Source organism: Solenopsis invicta, chromosome 9 (assembly GCF_016802725.1).
Source record: "Solenopsis invicta isolate M01_SB chromosome 9, UNIL_Sinv_3.0, whole genome shotgun sequence".
Taxonomy (NCBI): domain Eukaryota; kingdom Metazoa; phylum Arthropoda; class Insecta; order Hymenoptera; family Formicidae; genus Solenopsis; species Solenopsis invicta.
This window is the reverse complement of record NC_052672.1, coordinates 12,915,258-12,932,215: the sequence shown is the minus strand read 5'-3', so window position 1 is coordinate 12,932,215 and position 16,958 is coordinate 12,915,258. Positions and strand designations below refer to the sequence as shown.

Below are 16,958 nucleotides of genomic sequence, written 5' to 3'. Positions count from 1 at the left end.
TCACGGACGCAAATTCATATGTATCAGCCTTTCGACGAGGTAGTCGCGCACCGACCGACAGATGGCGGTTTCAATTTTCTGGTGGGAATAGCGAAGGGTGAGGGGTATGTACAAGGTTTACACGGATCATACGGGAGGACGGGGATTTGTGCCTGTGATGCCGACGAGCTTCGCTGGTGTACGGCTTACCTGTTGATAATCGCATACGTCCTGGCGCGCGAGAATCGGCGATTCGCAACAGAGCGCGGTTCGTCGAGCGGAGCACTCGCGGTGAGTCACGTGCGCGACTGGAGTGTCGATTCCCCGGTCGTGACGACGAACCTTTTCATACAGAAACGGAGCACGCGTGCCGCCGCACACCTCGACGACGAGGATATACGCGCCCACGTTCCGCGCACCTTAATGTTCGGAAAACGAGCGTTGTCATTCGCGCTCGCACGTAGCACGGGCCGGACTCGCGATGCCGTCCGGATTCTAGAGGCTTCGCCCGCGACCAGGAGACTTTTCAGCGACCGTCCCATCGGCGGCACCCACGAGGACGATTTGAAGATGTAACGGTGCTCCACGTCTTACCTGTGGAACTGAGTCACCCCCTCGGCTATTTTCTTTTGCGAAGCGATCAGTATCTTTCAAGACGAGAGGATGGCGGTGCGTATCACACTGGAATGCGGACACACGTCGGTGCTACGTGTACGCACCACTCCTGAGGGATACACGCACGATTGGGAGGTATTCGTACGAGGAATAGACAATGCGGATATACATCATTACATCGAGAAAGGTATGCTTTCTCTTTATCGTCAATTTTTTTTATGAATCTATTGGTTGTGTTCAGCAAAGTGTTTATTTTGCATCTTGTGGAAGCTTTCTTTGCTGAGGTAGAACTATTGCTTTTTATATAAGAGTCTAAATCAATTAGCACGAAGATTCCAATAGTTAAAGTAAACATTCTGCTGAATGAGACCATTGATACCTTCGAGAATATTATTTTCTCAATTCTTTTTTTTATTGAGTATATTGTTCATAATACTCTTGATAAATTATCACAAATTGGTTTGTGATAAGTTTGTTCTATAATGTTTATGTTGTAGCAAAGTTTTTTCCTTTAATATTCTTTCCATAAAGAGTTTTTTTTTTACATTTTCAGTGGTGTTCCTTCTACATGATACATTTCGAAATCCCAAAAGGGTGCTCAAAGAGCCACCATTCACAGTGAAGGAATCTGGCTATGCAGGCTTTATAATACCAATTGAAATTTATTTAAAAAATAAAGATGAACCCAAGAAGTTTCAAATACCATACGATCTGCAGCTGCAGCAAAGTGGCCCACCTTTCAACAAGACTATACGTCATGTAGAAGTGATTCGAAGTCCTTCTGATGACTTTAGGAAAAAATTATTGAAAGGTGGAGCTGTAAGTATAATTTTAATCTATATAGATTATTATGTTTATATTACATAAAAATGTATTAGTGATTTTTTTTTCTTAATTTAACCATTATTTGGACAAGCAAGGCCTGCTAGATTTGACAACAGTTTTATATTAATTGTATTAGCTTATTTAATAATTTAATTAATTAACAATTAAAAAATAGGCTATGAGAGTCTAATGTTTCTTGTACATGATGGTGCAAAACAGAATGGAACAAAGCTTACTGTTCAACTTTAGCGTGATAGCCAATCTTCCATGTGATAAAAATTGAATTCTATCTAACTTTTAGCTGGAACTATCTAATTAGAACCTAAAGTAAAACATATGATGTCATTAACTCACTTTGAGTTGAGTTTAAACCTCACTGCAGTTGAAAACATTATTTGATTTGCTTTAGTTACATGGCAAACTTTGTCACGTCCTCTGTGCAGAAATATATATGCTGTAACGCAGCTCTCTTTGTGTGTTTATTCTAATGTGTATTTAACTTCACTCTTTACAAAAGTGGATCGCATAATTACATAATGAGTATAGATTTCTGCTCATAAATACATGTTGGAATAAATTTGCGTAAAGAAAACTATGTTAGATTTCGATATCCTTTTTTCTCAAGTTAATTATTTAATTATTTATATATGTTTATTATTTTGAATTATTTAAATATTAAATTAATTATAATTATTTAAATATATGTATATGTATAAAAAAAAATCATTGAAATAGTTCGGGATCTGACAGATTTCACTTACCTGTTTCTGTTATAAATGTTGTCTGAATAAGAATTGCTACATGAATTGTTACATATTGATATAGTAATTTTTCTCTGATTACATTTTGTAATTTTAGGTTGTAGTGTCCAGTAGAGATGGTTCACTAGAGAAAAGTGATACAAAATCATCCACGATGGTTGGTAAACCAAAATTGAATGGCAGCGAGAGCAAGAAACATCGCGTTACCGAAACTAAAACCTCCAATTCATTTCATGATTTATTTGGCCCTCCCATAAAGACGGCTCCTGTGAAGATATCACCGGAAAGCAAAAAGACAAATCAGTCCGATAAGAATTTAGTTCCTAAACCTTTGGCTGTTACTGAAAAATCTGACAAAGTGGATAAAACGACTAAGATGAAGGAAAGTCCTCACAAAGATAGTCGGAAGGACAAGGTAGACGAGAAAAAGGATAAAAAGGTTCGAGATAGTTCTAAGGAGCAACTCAGGAGTAAAGAGAAATCTAAGAGACCTCCTAGTCCTGGAAATAAGAGTCATTTGAGTCCTGGAAGCAAGAGACCAGCATCACCTGTTGTTACAAAGAAACCACTGAGTCCTTTGCCACCTATAAAACGACCTCCATCTCCTAAATCAAAAGAAAAAGATGTGAAAAAAATTACGCAAGAAAAGGAGAAAGATAACAAAGAGAAGGAGAAGGTGAAAAATAACTCCAGAAGTGATGTGGATTCTTCTAAATCGGAAAAGAAAAAAGACAAGAAGAAGCATAAAGATGACAGAGACAAAGAAAGGAAGGATAAATATAAAGAATCAGAAAAAACTAATGTTAAAGATGTCGCAAAAATAATCGAGAAGAAACCTGAAAAAACAGATAAAACAGAGAAATTGGACAAGGAGAAACTCCAGGAGTACAAATCGTCAAAAGATGGTAGAAAGTCCCCAAAAGCTGGGAAAGAGAATGATAAAGTGAAAGATGATAAGGCGATAAAGGAGAAGACGGAGAAGAGCGAGAAGTCTGACAAAGTTAAGGATGGTAGATCTGACAAGGATCGACCCAAACATAAACACAAAAAAAGGGACAAGAAAGATAAACGCGATAGTAAGGACCGAGAGAAGAAGGAGAAGCGAGATAGAAGTAAGGACGAAAGTGATAAACAGAATAACACATCTTCGCTAGTCGATAATTCATTATCAATTTTAACGGACAATCCGGAGAGAGATAGCAGTGATTCAGCGCCTTCGGTGAATGATGACGATTCATTATCTGAAAGCAAATCTATGCTTAATATCAAAAAGGAAACGGACCATCCGGTAGTAAACGCTGTACCGACAGAAATAACAAAACCACTTTCTCCTGCTATATCAGTGGAAATAAAGAAAGACAAGAGTGATCGTAGCAGACGAGACAAATCCAAAGGGAGCAGAGGCGAAGAAAGAGAAAGTCGGAAGAGGAAGAGAAGCAAAGAGGACGACGAAGTTTTAGTGAAACGTGAGAAGAGCAGCAGAGGTCAGTCAACTTCTCCGCCTTTGGAGCCGGTTTCATCGAGCCAGTCTCCAGTTGCGATGGATATTGATTCCATTCATCATTCGGAAAAGGAGGTAAAGAAGGAGTTTAAGAAGGAAAAGGACGATCATATTGACAATATGACTGATAACATGTTAAACGACACTGATCCTGAACAAGTGGCCCCGGATTCCACAATAAATAGTACCGATGCGGAAATCAGTGAACCGCCGGTGTTTTCCGAGGATTATGTATCACAGCTGAAGGATTTGCAACATAAAATAATGACATTGCAGGATAATGAAGAGCTACAGAGAGTTGTACAAGTAATTGCGGAAACCGGCCAATATGAAATCACAAAGAAGACATTTGACTTTGATCTTTGCGCATTGGATCGTAGGACTGTGCAACGTCTCCAACAGTTCTTCTCTGCATCGTGACCATCTGTAATATAAGGCATGACATAATAATTTATATAGATATATTTGGAAGATCATATATTAAGTCATACGATTTTACGACGGACTTTTTAAAGATGGAAAGAAAAGGTAGTAATACATGAGACCCCAAAAGAATTTTTGAGTACAGTTTTTCAGTTTGATCGTATCGTTGCGATGACTTGTGCAGATTAGACTACACCATTTACAGTAATTTGTGCAGGTTGAGGATCCTTGTGATAGTAAGTAAGATATATAAAATAAAATATTTTTTTAATTCTTTTTCACAATTCTTGAAAAATTGTCAACGATTGCTGCTAATACTATATTGGCAGAATTTATCAAAACTTGGCAAGGAAATACTACAGCAAAGCTCTAATAGAATCTGTAATATAGTCTACTGCACTTTATGATAAATATCAGGTAGAATCTGCTGAATGCATTCTGAATACATTGGTGGCAGATTGATGACTGAAATCGAGCGGAATCTGTCGTTAATTCGCCTTTATACTGTGTTCAATAGATTCTGCTTAATTTTTGCTGTTAATACGCTTTTCTCGATCTTCGCGGTTTTATTTTATCTTTTTTTTTTTTTGTTTTTGTTTTTATCCTTGTATTTTGGCTGATCTTTATCGTATTTTCTGACTTTTACTTTTTCAGATTTCTTATTTTTCTCTAACTTTTTCCATTTATATTATATCTCTGCATTATAATTCGTTATTAATTTAAAATATAGATTTTACATATTTTTCACATAAAAGCTTCCAAAAAAAATATATTTGCTTTTAATTTCGTCAAAATATTAATAGTCAAAACCTAGATTATCTAATATTTAACATTAATAGTTTTTGTTACTAATATATAAAATTTAACAAACATAAATATTTTTTACTTATATAAAACTGATAAGAGACATTTACAAGATATAAAAGATACATAAAAATATCCAATTATATGTTACAAAGAATGCAACATATAAAAATAGACCTAACGTAAAGATTCAACATATGGAATAAAGATCCAACATAAAAGATATGACATATACAAAGGTACAACGTATAAAAAGACGTTTAAAAATTTATCCAATATAAGAAATGGAAATTTATAGAAAAGTTTGAAAATTTTGTGCTTTGCCGTTTTATAGAATATTTGTAACGTTCTTTTGGGGTATTTAAAATCATCTTTATAACGCATTTATTATATTAAGTGAACACCACAAAGTTGATTTTATATAGCATGTATTACTTGTAGCACTGATCTTAGAATATAAGAAAAATCATTTGTAAGTAATAAATACGAGTATCATATATGCTTTGTAATACATATAAATGTGTAGATAGACATTTTTCTTTTTTTAAAGTTAACTGTATTACTAGGTTATCATAAACAATATTATTGTACCCCGAAATAATTTCCTGAAATTTCTTTAATCCTTTAGATATATTAGACTCTTATAACTTCTACGCGTATTTTTCTAACTTTCAGGAGAACTGTTAGTAAATATATGCAATGTTGTTATTTGTATGATCTTTGAAAGAACATTGTTTCGCTTTGTTATGACGGTCACATAGTTTTTTTGCTTAGTCATTATACATATGTAATATTTAATATATAATTAAATATGTTATTCTATAATGTAATTATTTGTAATATAATTTAGTATTTATAATATCACAAATAATATTTTAGACTAATACAAATAATTATATTATAGAATATTATAGAATAATTATATTATAATGCTTATGCTAAACATAGCAATTTCGGGCTTATTCATTATAATCTAGTGATATACATATTTATTTTGAAAAAAAGAAATGTACATGTATTATAAAGGCGTAGGTGTAATACTCGTATTTATGACGATCTATTTAGTAATGTAGCATGTATAATATTTATGTATGTACTATACAACTTATAGAAAATGAAAGAGTTATGAATAACTCGTGTGATGTTACGATATATTAAATAAAATATCATAAGAGCATTTCTTCAAGAAATTCTAATTTTTAAAAGAAATTATATTTCAACATATTTTCTACTTTCAAATTATATCATTGTATTATATTGATAAGGCATAAATATTACAAAATTTTTCAAATTCAATCGTGATTGTAATCTGTTTGGTATGTTAATTCTAAAACCAAAATTAGAACACTGTGTAATACATCACCGTGCTTTATTAATTTACTTTTTGCTTGTGTTTGTTAGCTCTTTAACTAAAGTAAATTTGAGATTAATTGGCGTACTTATGACATTGTCATGTATAATTTTTGATTTTTACTTTGTAATAAAAAATCTATCTAATTTTCGCAGTGTGAAAAAATGTATATAAGTACAACGATGTAATCTTGTATAGTATCATAGACCATCAGTCATAATGTTACGTGCAATTGATACATCAAATAATCTTATTGTTTTGATAATATAAAAGAATAAACAATAAAATACGTGTATATTGCATAAATTAAGGCACTATGTATACTTCTTTCTCTTCATGATACACTAATCGTAAGAATGTTAACAAAGAGCGTGAAATATCGCGCGTTTATGCAATTGTATTTAAAAAAAAAGTATGCCGTTGCTCTGAATTAAATGTATATATGCGTGCGCGTGTACGTATGTTGTGTGTGCTTGTCGATCGAAATACTCAATGTTATGTCGTTCTGCATGCATTGTAACAAAACACGAATAAATGAAAGAGTGTCTTTTCAAGTAATGTCGCATCGAATATCTTCGATGTTTAAGATCTTTTAATTTCTTTTTGTTTATGACACGTTTTATTTGCTAATTCTATGCGCGTGAGGACATTCATATTAAAGTAATATAAAGTTCATTCGTATTTATATTACTATTCACATTTCTCGTGTTAGAGAATAATTAATATCACGATTAACACTGATGTGTAAAGACTTCTTATTTTAGAAGATATTAGCAGGACCCAAGTTTTCTTTTTTAACGTTTCCACCCAAAGAGATGTATGTGCGTCATCTAGATTTATATCCGAAAAATTTTGCAATTTGTTTGAAAATGATGTTCATATTATCATATGAGATATATTGTGAAACGTTAAAATGAAATCATTTATATATGTCTGTGAATCGCGCTCATAAATTGATAGTGAATGCGGTTTTTTGCCATATTGCCTGCTAGTAAATTAGTTCAGCGCACTCGTCAATAGATTATCATAAAATATCGCGGTTTGATTACAACTTGTGATTGATTTAGTTAATATATTATTAAAAGTTATTATTATTATTATTATTATTATTAAACTTTCTTTAACTCCATTTTTAAACGTTATTGCATGATTGGCGTTAAAGAAGTTATAAACAATTTTAGCCAATTTTAATAAGTGTGTCAATCGCGACATACATTCGCTTTGACGACACGTTAAAGCGGTTTCTTCCTGTAATCAAATAATAAGGTTTCTTTTTACATCGATCGGCAAAGGACAGATAAACCGATAAGATTTAGACGTAATCTTTTTAGATGCTTTTTTTAAAGTGAATGTTTTGTTACACCGTTTTGTAAATGACATTTTTTACGAATGTCAATATATTGAATCGAATCGCTTGTGCAGATTGAAAGAAAATCTATGTCATGTTACAGAGCACCCATACGAATATTTAGGATTTGTAATCTTCAATGAATTCAAATGTATACGCGTTTTTATCGTAATGATATGAAATGCAGGCCAATACATTGCTACGTAATGATTACGAAATCTTTCTGCTTTGCGATTATAGATTTTTATTTAGCATCTCGTGTTAAATATAGTCTTCTAAAGTTCCAAATTTTATTTAACATAAAGATCACTTCATCATGTTATCGTGTATTGAATGTTATATCCACAATATTTAACATTGAATGTATAGACCATTGCTTTTATGATTATGTTTGAACGGTGATACACGACGTACGTTAATATTAATACTATGTGAATTGCGTCTGAGTATATTTGATCTAATCGTTATAGCATAATATTTAATTGCAAATACATAGTCGCTAAGAACATTGTATTGCGGTTTTGTAAGAATTTTTAGATCAATGTTATGTAAAGCTCATAGAGATGGAAGAGTACGTATCATTTCTCACGAGTCTTAATTTACATGTACATAGTAGACGAAAGTAGAGCGTGCAGAATGAGAAATGCTCGAGGATTCGAGCCATAGTACAAGACAAAACTGCTCGATTTATATCCCATTTGATGATATACGTTCTATGTACATTTATTAAATATATGAAAAAATAATAAATGTCTTGAGAACAGTTTAAATGCTTTTTTGACACCTATAGTTCTACAAAATATTATTCGATTAATATTAAGTTGGTTTCTCAAATTGTGCCATGTCGATAGAAATAGTAATTCGTGCAAAGAAATATGTATAATTAAAAACTCTCGAATATAAATATTTTACCAACTCGTAAACTCAGAATATTTAAAATGATAGATTTATTGCGTTTTATGTACGATTTTCTTTTATGTTTGGAAGAGTATTCTTACGAAGGGAATTTGAAGATTATATAAAACTCTTATTTTAAGAATTTTTTCTTAGAAACTAATATGCGATACACGGAAGTTTTTCCACTTATTGGTTCTTCTCTCTTGGGTTGTTTGATAGTTTATAAAGGAATGCAGTTCAAAAGTACTCTATTCCATTTGACGATATACGTTCTATGTACATTTATTAAATATATGAAAAAATAAATGTTTTGAAAACTTATCATAAGAACAATCTAATTTCGCGGTAACGCGAACGCGGCGTCAGTCTTGTCGCGTGAAGTTAACCGCGCGGAGACGAAGCCGCTTGTCGCCACCTTCAGTTACATTCACGTTTCTTTTACACAACGCAACGGACACGGGACGGATCGGCTCCGGCACGGAGGCTCGTCATCGCGGCTCGTTTAACGGGTGAGCGAAATCTCGCACTAATAGTTGTTGCCAATTTAATTATCGCGTAACGTAGAATCGATGCTCCCACGTTACGCGATTGCGGCGTGAACGCGGCGTCGAGTTTGACGCGTGTAAAGTTGACCGCGCGCGAAAACGAAGCCGGCTCGCCATCTTAATGCGCATTCGCGTCTGATTACAGCGGACGCGATGCAGGTCGGAGCGGAAGCGAGCGGCGTCGCAAACTCGTTAATAGGTAAATCCAATTAATCTCGCGATAATTTAAGTTTGCTGCTCGATAATATGTTGCGGAAAATGCATAAACGCTGAGTTGAGTGCGGAACACGGGTGGCGTTGTCGCGGTGGCGCGAACGCGGCGTCGGTTTTGTCGCGTGAAGTTAACCGCGCGAAGACGAAGCCGCTTCTTGCCACCTTCAGCTGCATTCACGTTTCTTTTGCAGAACGTAACGAACGCGGGACGGATCGGCTCCGAAACGGAGGCTCGTCATCGCGGCTCGTTTAATAGGTAAATGAAACCTCGCATTAATAGTTATTGCCAATTTAATCATCGCGTGACGTAGGTTCGGTACTCGTACGTTGTGCGGCCACGGCGCGAGCGTGGCGTTGAGCTTGAAGCGTAAAATTCGTCGCGCGGGAATCAAGCCGGCTCGCCATCTTAACGCGCATTCATGTCTGATTACAGAATACGGCGAACGCGATGCAGATCAAAGCGGGAGCGAGTGGCATTGCAGCTTGTTTAATAAGTAAGCAAAATTAATATTGCGTAATAGATCGGTGCTCGTATATCGACACTGACAACGCGATCGTATTAGTATCGGATTGCGAATCACGCACGCAGATATTTAATATGTAACGTCGCCGCCACGCAGAACATACATATTGATCGATCGATTTATTACGCGATCTCAGCACGTGAAATTGACCCCGCGGGAGATGAAGTCGCTTAGCCATTTTATATTAATTGCATTTATGTTAATTTATAGAACGCTCTTGCAAGACGCGGGACGGAGTGGGTTAGGAATGAATGGCTTCGCAACTTTAATTTGTAAGCGACATTTACATTAATATTGCATTTGTATGCTGATAATTTGCTTGAACGTGTATTTTGTAATACTCGTTGGAGTAAAGATCGAAACGTATAGTGCCGTCGCGACGCTCATCGAATTAATCGCGAAGAAATGAAACGGTTTCACTCTTAATTACATTCATGTTTATTTTATAGAATGCAGCAGTTGCGAAACAGACCTGCTCCAGAACAAATGGCATCGCAATTAATTATTTTGACAACTTGTGAAAAGAAGAAGGAAGGAGAAAGTAGAGGATGGACAATTCTCCAAAATAGGAGGCCTAGGGAGACATCGGGCGTCGGTGGAGCAACCTAGCGGTAAGCATTATTGCTTACTTGCGTAAAATTAGTCTTTTCTTTGCATTTATTAGTTTCATTTCGATGATTTAAAAATAATAAATAATTATTAAAATAAATATTAAAGAATTTTAATTTGAAATTTGATAAAAGTTTTATTTTTATTAGGTATTAAAAATAAAATATTTTTGTAAAATTTTAAATTAAAGTTCTTTGATAATTATTTATTATTTTTAAATCATCGAAATAAGATGTAAATTGTGTAATTATTTTATTACCTAGTACTTTATTACATTTTTAATTAAACAATGATTAAAATTAAAAAATTCTGTGTGTGTAAAAATTATGAATCATTGATTTTTCTTTTAACCGTTGTTTTAATTTAATTGATATGCTTTTATGTTACAGAATCATCGTAGCCACGTTGCTGATAACTCCACTGTTGCGCATCGGACGGTGAGTGATAGAAAACTTTAATAATGAGGTAATCGAATCTACGAAAAATGTATTAATAATATAATTAATTAAATGTCCTATTTAATTTTATGTCTCCGTATTTCAGACGTCCACGCAATGTTTGAAGAACGTATTTTGGATTATATGTAACTGGATATCCAGAATGCATCTTTCGGACATCCCGCGGACGTCTGAAATACGGAGACATAAATAGGACGTAAATCAAAAGACAGCCACATGTTGTGTGGGACGTTGCATGTTCTCTACCAATAAATAATCTAAATGAACAAATTTGCATTGGCACCGCGGAGAAAAATTTGAATATTGACGTTTGAAATAACAGAAACAATATAAGGCATGCATTGATTTTATCATTTGGGATAGATTCGGGATAGATTCGAGAGCTTCAAAGTAGCCGAAGACTCAAAAAACTAAAAAAAGAGCAAACAAATTTGCTTATTGTTGGTGATAGTTTAAGCGATATAGCCTTAATAATCTAAGCTCTATGGATTTCAAAACTCTATCGATTTCAAATAAATAATTTCAAATAATTTTTATCACGAAGCTTTATTCAATATATTAATTTGAAAATCTTGGGATAAATGTTTACTTTGCCTCCATTTATTATAACAAAAATTAAATTTCCATAACAAATTGAAATTTTTTATTTACGGAATTCGAAGATTTATATATTTTTAATATATTTTAAGGCATTTATTTTTCAACTCCTCACACGATGAGGAAGTTAGCTGCGCAGAGATATTGATGTGATACTTTGACTATATGCTGTTGTACAAGGCAATACCGTGTATAAAAAAATATCGATCGATAGTTTGGAGCAGAAATGCGCCTTTATATCCTTTCATTGAGTTTGTACTGTTTATTGTTGTTACTGTTTATTGAATGTCCCTTAATCTTTCGTACAATAATGTAACAGAGTAAAATTAATCACGAGTTGGTCACGTCGATAATTCCATTACAATAACAATATTAATTACAAAGGACGTGAGTGTAGTATGTGTGTCATCTCCAAGGCACAACTTCAACCATGTCTCTCCTTTTTGTCAAACAAATCGACATCGAGTTCAGTAACGGTTCGCAAAAACATAGAATGTTGATTTCCTGACAAGTAGATTATTAGGCACGAAACATTGCAAAATAAAGTAATCTAATATCCTGCCAATTCAGCGAACGTCGAGTCCATTTCGTCGGCCAACGACTTGTATCTGTCCTTGTTGATGCCCAGTTCGTCTGAAATACAAGATAATTTTACTTCCGCGTGCACCGTTCTCGACAAAAAATTTACATACATTTAAATAAAATATATAGAACTCACCTTCGAGCCTGTCAACCTCCTTCTGGAGTTTCTTGACGGTTTTCTCGGCGAACTCGGCGCGGGCTTCAGCCTCCTTTAGTTTGACTGTCAATGTCTTCAGCTGGCGCTTGAATTCTTCGACTCGTTGATTAGCCTGAAAATTAAGATTAGCTTGAATTATAAAGATTTAAATTTTATATGCATTTCAAATAGTTTAACATTTATTATGTACAATACTGTTCTTGAAAGTCACATACATACCTTTTCTTCGGAGACTTCCAAAGATTTCAAGCTGTTACCGACGACCTTCAATTCCTCCTCCAGCTCCATGATCTTGCTACGAGAAAAGAGAAAACGGAGAAGTTACAGAAATATGACCGAGTTTGTTTTACTTGTTTTGGCACAAAGCCAAATGATCTGGCACTTACGCTTCACCGGATTTCACACGATCCTCCGCGACTTCGAGCTCGTCTTCAACGAAGGCCAGCTTGCGCGACACTTCATCAGATTTTCCGTCAGCGTCCTCCGCGAGCATGCGGGCCTCCTTCAGTTGATTCGTCAGTTGGTCCATCCTCTCCTCGTCCTGCTGCGCACGGTTTTCCAATACTTTGCACATACTGCAATTGTATCACATTTCATAATGTGGCACACGGACAGATAGATCGATCAAGTCGTATAATTACCGGCTAGACTCGTCGGCGGCCTGCGAAGCTTCGGTCAGCTTAGCAGTCGCGGTGTTCAGTCGTTCCTCCGAACGCTCGAGGTCCTCCTCGATAAGCTGGACTTTACGGTTAAGGGCAGCAACCTCGGATTCAGCCTATAAGGATCGAATGTATGAAGATTCATGCAGTATTGCTTTTTTTAAATTTATTCGTAGTATAAATATAGCATTAACGACATATTCAAATATATTATTGGATTTAATAATTGATGGTTACTGACTACTACGAGTCTAGTACTAGCCAGTAGTCATCAATTGCTAATTACAGTTATATTGTAGCAAATAAGATGATGTTTTAATAACGTTTTAATGACGCTTCTAATGTCAGTAAGAAACGTCATTGAAGCGTCATGTGATATCATCTTGTTTGTTGAAATGTTAACGAATAAAAAACAGTTAAATTTGTTTAATCATACTAATAATAATATAATACATCTTATTTTTAATTTAAGAATATATCATTAAAAACTATGAATGTGAGTTGTATTATATATGTATAATATTATATGTAATATTATATATACATACATACACACTGAGAAAAAAGTTGTTAAATTGACAAAATTTGCCAACCTGATTAAATTTCTTTATTTCAAGTATTTATGTATTTAATTCAAATAGATAAAATATTTGAATTATAAGCATTTATATATTATACTTGAGAAAACAAAATTTAATAAATACTTGAAGAAATTTAAACAAGTTAAAAAATTTAGTCAAGTTAACAACTGTTTGTTTCTGTGTATGAGTTGAAATATGAATACAGACATAGAAAATTATTTAAAGCTCACGTTGGTAAGAGATTTCTCGCGATCCTCAAGATCCTTGTTGGCCTGCTCGAGAGCTTGCTTGTTAGCTTCCAGATCGGCCTCAACCTGAGCCAATTTTTTCCTTTGGTCTCCCACTTCCTCGAGGACCTTGTCCGCACGCATATTCGCATCTTTCGCCTGCCCTTCGCAGGTGTCGGCCTTGTCCATAGCATTGTCTTTCTCAAGCTTCATCGCTTGCATTTTCTTCTTGATGACATCCATGGTGGCGGCTTTGTTTTGCGGACCGTACCAACGAAATTACCGAGTTTGCTGAAAACGTAAACGTTCATCTTCAATCTTTCATCTGAAATCTTTTATTCGACAAACGAGAACTCGCGCCTTTATGCGAATAAGATGGCCACGCGTTTGTCGAGCCCTGCGTGTGCGGCCGGCTGCTGCATTTCGGCTGCACTCCGAAAATATGCGTGCAGCGGATGCGTATAACGTGGCTTATGGAGCCATCGAGCCGTCCGACATTCTGCAAAGCCATAATTCCGGTAGGTGATCGCAACGCGTAAGCACGAGGAGGAGCACGCATCAGGGCGTCTACGGAAATAGCATCTACAGCCCGATTCTATAAATATGTGCGGAACGACGGCGGCGGTAAAGCCGCTGACGCCGCGCCGCGCCGCGGCGCAAGAAGAGGCCAAAACGTAACGAGTGTAACCCAGAAGAACGGGCTTTACTTGGCCGCCACCGTCGACCGACATTCGATCTAACCGACGCGTATTAATAGCATTTTACAAAACTTCGGCAAGTCCTCCGCGCACGAGATCGTGGGCCTTCTCGCGCGAATTTCACGCGCGAGGAATCGCGATCGCTGTCTCGTCCCGCGGTTAGTATTTTTACGTTCAGTAAATTCCCGCGGGAAATTTTCGCGCGACAACAACCTCGGCAAAATTAACGCGCGAGAAAGCAACGCAAAATACTCAATGCCACGAAGAATGATATATTGCAATTTGTGCAAGAGAATATTATTATGCAAACTAGAATATAATAAAGGTAATACTGTTTGTGACGCGGATTAATCAAATTCATGATCGCGAGGAGGGGATTCAAAACAATGCCCAATATGCGCGAGCCACGTTAAAGCTGAAATACTGTTAAGAAGATAGTTGCACGTAACAATATAATATGCTATATCGATTTTCAATATGTATAAAGCTATCTCTTAAGTACCTGCTTATAGCACAAAATAAACCTTTCTCCCAACTAAGAGAGAAGGAGAGTGCGAAAGAATCAAATTACTTGATAATTTTTAAGAAATTTACAAGTTACCCCGTAAAATTGTTCGTAATATTACTTAAGCTCGTCTTAACGTCTAATTCCAGGATATTAATAACTTGCTAAGAACCTGAGCTGTGCTGATTTACATTTGTCATCCGAGATGTCAAAGTGATGCGATATCGTATCTATTATCGAATAAGTAACGACAGATTTCGATGTAATTGTCGCGCAGATATTTTTTCACGTGCATAATTTTATCCGCTTCCGGTGAGCGAGTCGATAAATTTATCGTGTTACATAAAAAGTATTATATATAAAGGTAATACTCTTTATACATACATACACACACACACACATACACACGCACGCACGCACGCACGCACGCACGCGCGCGCACACACACACACACACACACACACACACACACACACACACATATCATATTCAACAAAGTGTACATAATCAGCGCATGCACGCGGTTGACAGTTACAAATTCTACTTACGGCATTGCCTTATGTTAAGCCCGAAAGCAAATTCTTGAAGCGTTAGCAGAGCTGTTATTATATGGCAGCGGTTAGAAAGCCTCGCAAAGCTGTCCAGTCTCCAAGACATTGCGGGTGTCTTCGTGAAACGAATATAGCTTCCTGCAAGAAGTTAAACGTCGTCTCCGTCGTCCAATAAAAAAAAAAAAAAAGATAGAACATAAATCGGATAGATACGCAAGCCAGAGCGGATAGATTTGCCGTTAGAGATCACACGTTGAATATTTGAAGAACGGTTTTACCCAAGTATCCAAAAATTGCGATTTGGACGCAGATCGGAAAATAATTTTCCAACATCGAATTTGGATGCTGAAATGTCGAAGCTTGTCGCAGCGTCGCTCATTCACGCTTAAACATCCGTCAATCTTTGACGGTTCAAGAAAATTATTTTCAAATCTGTGTATCCAGATGTAAACTTTTAGACGCTTCAGCGAAACCTTCTTGGCGTGAACGCGAATGAATTGCACATAGCACTAAATAACCATCGGCACTTGCAATCGTTTTACCGCAATTTCTCTCCAAAGCACTTGGTTCTCTTCGGATTTTCGCACATTTTAATGAATGAACACTCGTGCTTCAGTAAACAGGGAGCCGTGCGTTTCTTCCGCGATACCTTCCACTGATCTCACTGCGACGATCAACATCCGCACAGAGGATTACATCGTAAAGATACTTACGGACGTCGTTAAATACTCTCGACGAAAGTCGCTAAAATTCCAGAGTTAAAGCTCCTTAAAAGTTCGAGTGCTGTTGGTTAGTTCGAGCACTATTGGTCGCATCCGATTTACTGTCGACAAGCGGTCGATCTCTGCCCTCGTCATCTGCCTTCCGCCGTTCTCCACTAGCCAACTTGAGAGTTTGTTCCCGCATCGCGCTGTCACGGGGTAAAGCGTAGAAAACAGAGAGGTAGACAGAGAGAAAGAGAAAAAAGAGAGAAAGAGAAAGAGAAAGAAAGAGAGAAGAGAAGCGAAGCGAAGCGTTTTCACTGCGGGAAAAGCGCGTTATCGACGACGATTCGGTGCACTTACCAATACCCGAGCGATCGGAGCAGCGTGAGACGAGTATCTGAGCGGAGAACGGAAAAGCCGTCAGGCGAAAAGTGCGCGGCGGAAGGACGACGCGTGTCACGTCGCCCCTGGTGGGGATCCCAAAAATGGCCCGCCGCCGAGCCCCCCGTAACACGTTTATTTTCTGCCTCCCGTGCACGGGACGATTCGTCGTATACCTTCCGTCCGTCGCTCGCTGGAGAGCGCGGCGCGTCGTCGTCGGGCTCCAGAGCATCCATCCGCGCGCGGCTCCAGTAGATGAGCTGCGGGGCTCGCGCGCGAGCGACACGGCTCTCGCGAGCTGGACCAGCTAGACCTGCACCCTCTCGCGCGGTGGAGACCGTACACGGCGAAAAGTGAACGCACACCTTTCGGAAGTGTCCGTTTACGGTTTTCCGAGAGAGCGAGAGACGTCGCGAGTTTTACGTAACTGTGAGAATCTCCCTCGGTTGCTTTGTTAGTTCGA

At 36.7% G+C, this 16,958-nt stretch overlaps 3 protein-coding genes across 4 annotated transcripts in view; 2 read left to right on the top strand and 1 right to left on the bottom strand.

Annotated features, from left to right (window-relative positions):
* Positions 1 to 95: 95 nt before the first annotated feature.
* Positions 96 to 4,233, top strand: LOC105198015 (protein AF-9). Of its 2 annotated transcripts, XM_026134654.2 has the most exons (4): positions 96 to 270; positions 334 to 781; positions 1,148 to 1,413; positions 2,278 to 4,233. In XM_026134654.2, exons 2-4 carry the CDS (start codon positions 643 to 645, stop codon positions 4,099 to 4,101), a joined length of 2,229 nt encoding a protein of 742 aa, XP_025990439.2. In that variant the 5' UTR covers positions 96 to 270; positions 334 to 642; the 3' UTR covers positions 4,102 to 4,233. The 2 variants fall into 2 exon arrangements, with proteins under 2 accessions (XP_025990439.2, XP_011162945.2); XM_011164643.3 differs by having other exon boundaries at positions 96 to 781.
* Positions 4,234 to 10,760: 6,527 nt separating this feature from the next.
* The window catches only part of LOC105198024 (uronyl 2-sulfotransferase), a 56,195-nt gene continuing 49,997 nt past the window's right edge, over positions 10,761 to 16,958 (top strand). Inside the window, exon 1 of the mRNA XM_026134698.2 lies at positions 10,761 to 10,832. Coding sequence (XP_025990483.2) covers positions 10,776 to 10,832 — 57 coding nt within the window. The 5' untranslated portion in view covers positions 10,761 to 10,775. The remainder of the gene's footprint in view (positions 10,833 to 16,958) is intronic.
* LOC105198027 (tropomyosin-1) lies at positions 11,690 to 16,496 on the bottom strand. The gene is made up of 7 exons (XM_011164662.3): positions 16,475 to 16,496; positions 13,660 to 13,947; positions 12,831 to 12,964; positions 12,576 to 12,764; positions 12,409 to 12,484; positions 12,169 to 12,301; positions 11,690 to 12,083 (listed from the first exon to the last, which is right to left on the bottom strand). The coding sequence occupies exons 2-7, from the start codon at positions 13,897 to 13,899 to the stop codon at positions 12,001 to 12,003; spliced, it is 855 nt and encodes a 284-aa protein (XP_011162964.1). The 5' UTR covers positions 13,900 to 13,947; positions 16,475 to 16,496; the 3' UTR covers positions 11,690 to 12,000.

Coding starts and splice junctions, on each gene's coding strand:
- LOC105198015 (XM_026134654.2), top strand. CDS start 643: ATGGCGGTGCGTATCACACTGGAATGCGGACACACGTCGGTGCTACGT. Junction 782..1,147: donor ACATCATTACATCGAGAAAG/GTATGCTTTCTC, acceptor TTACATTTTCAG/TGGTGTTCCTTCTACATGAT. Junction 1,414..2,277: donor AATTATTGAAAGGTGGAGCT/GTAAGTATAATT, acceptor TTGTAATTTTAG/GTTGTAGTGTCCAGTAGAGA.
- LOC105198027 (XM_011164662.3), bottom strand. CDS start 13,899: ATGGATGTCATCAAGAAGAAAATGCAAGCGATGAAGCTTGAGAAAGAC. Junction 12,765..12,830: donor GCCGCCGACGAGTCTAGCCG/GTAATTATACGA, acceptor ATACAATTGCAG/TATGTGCAAAGTATTGGAAA. Junction 12,485..12,575: donor CGTGTGAAATCCGGTGAAGC/GTAAGTGCCAGA, acceptor CTTTTCTCGTAG/CAAGATCATGGAGCTGGAGG.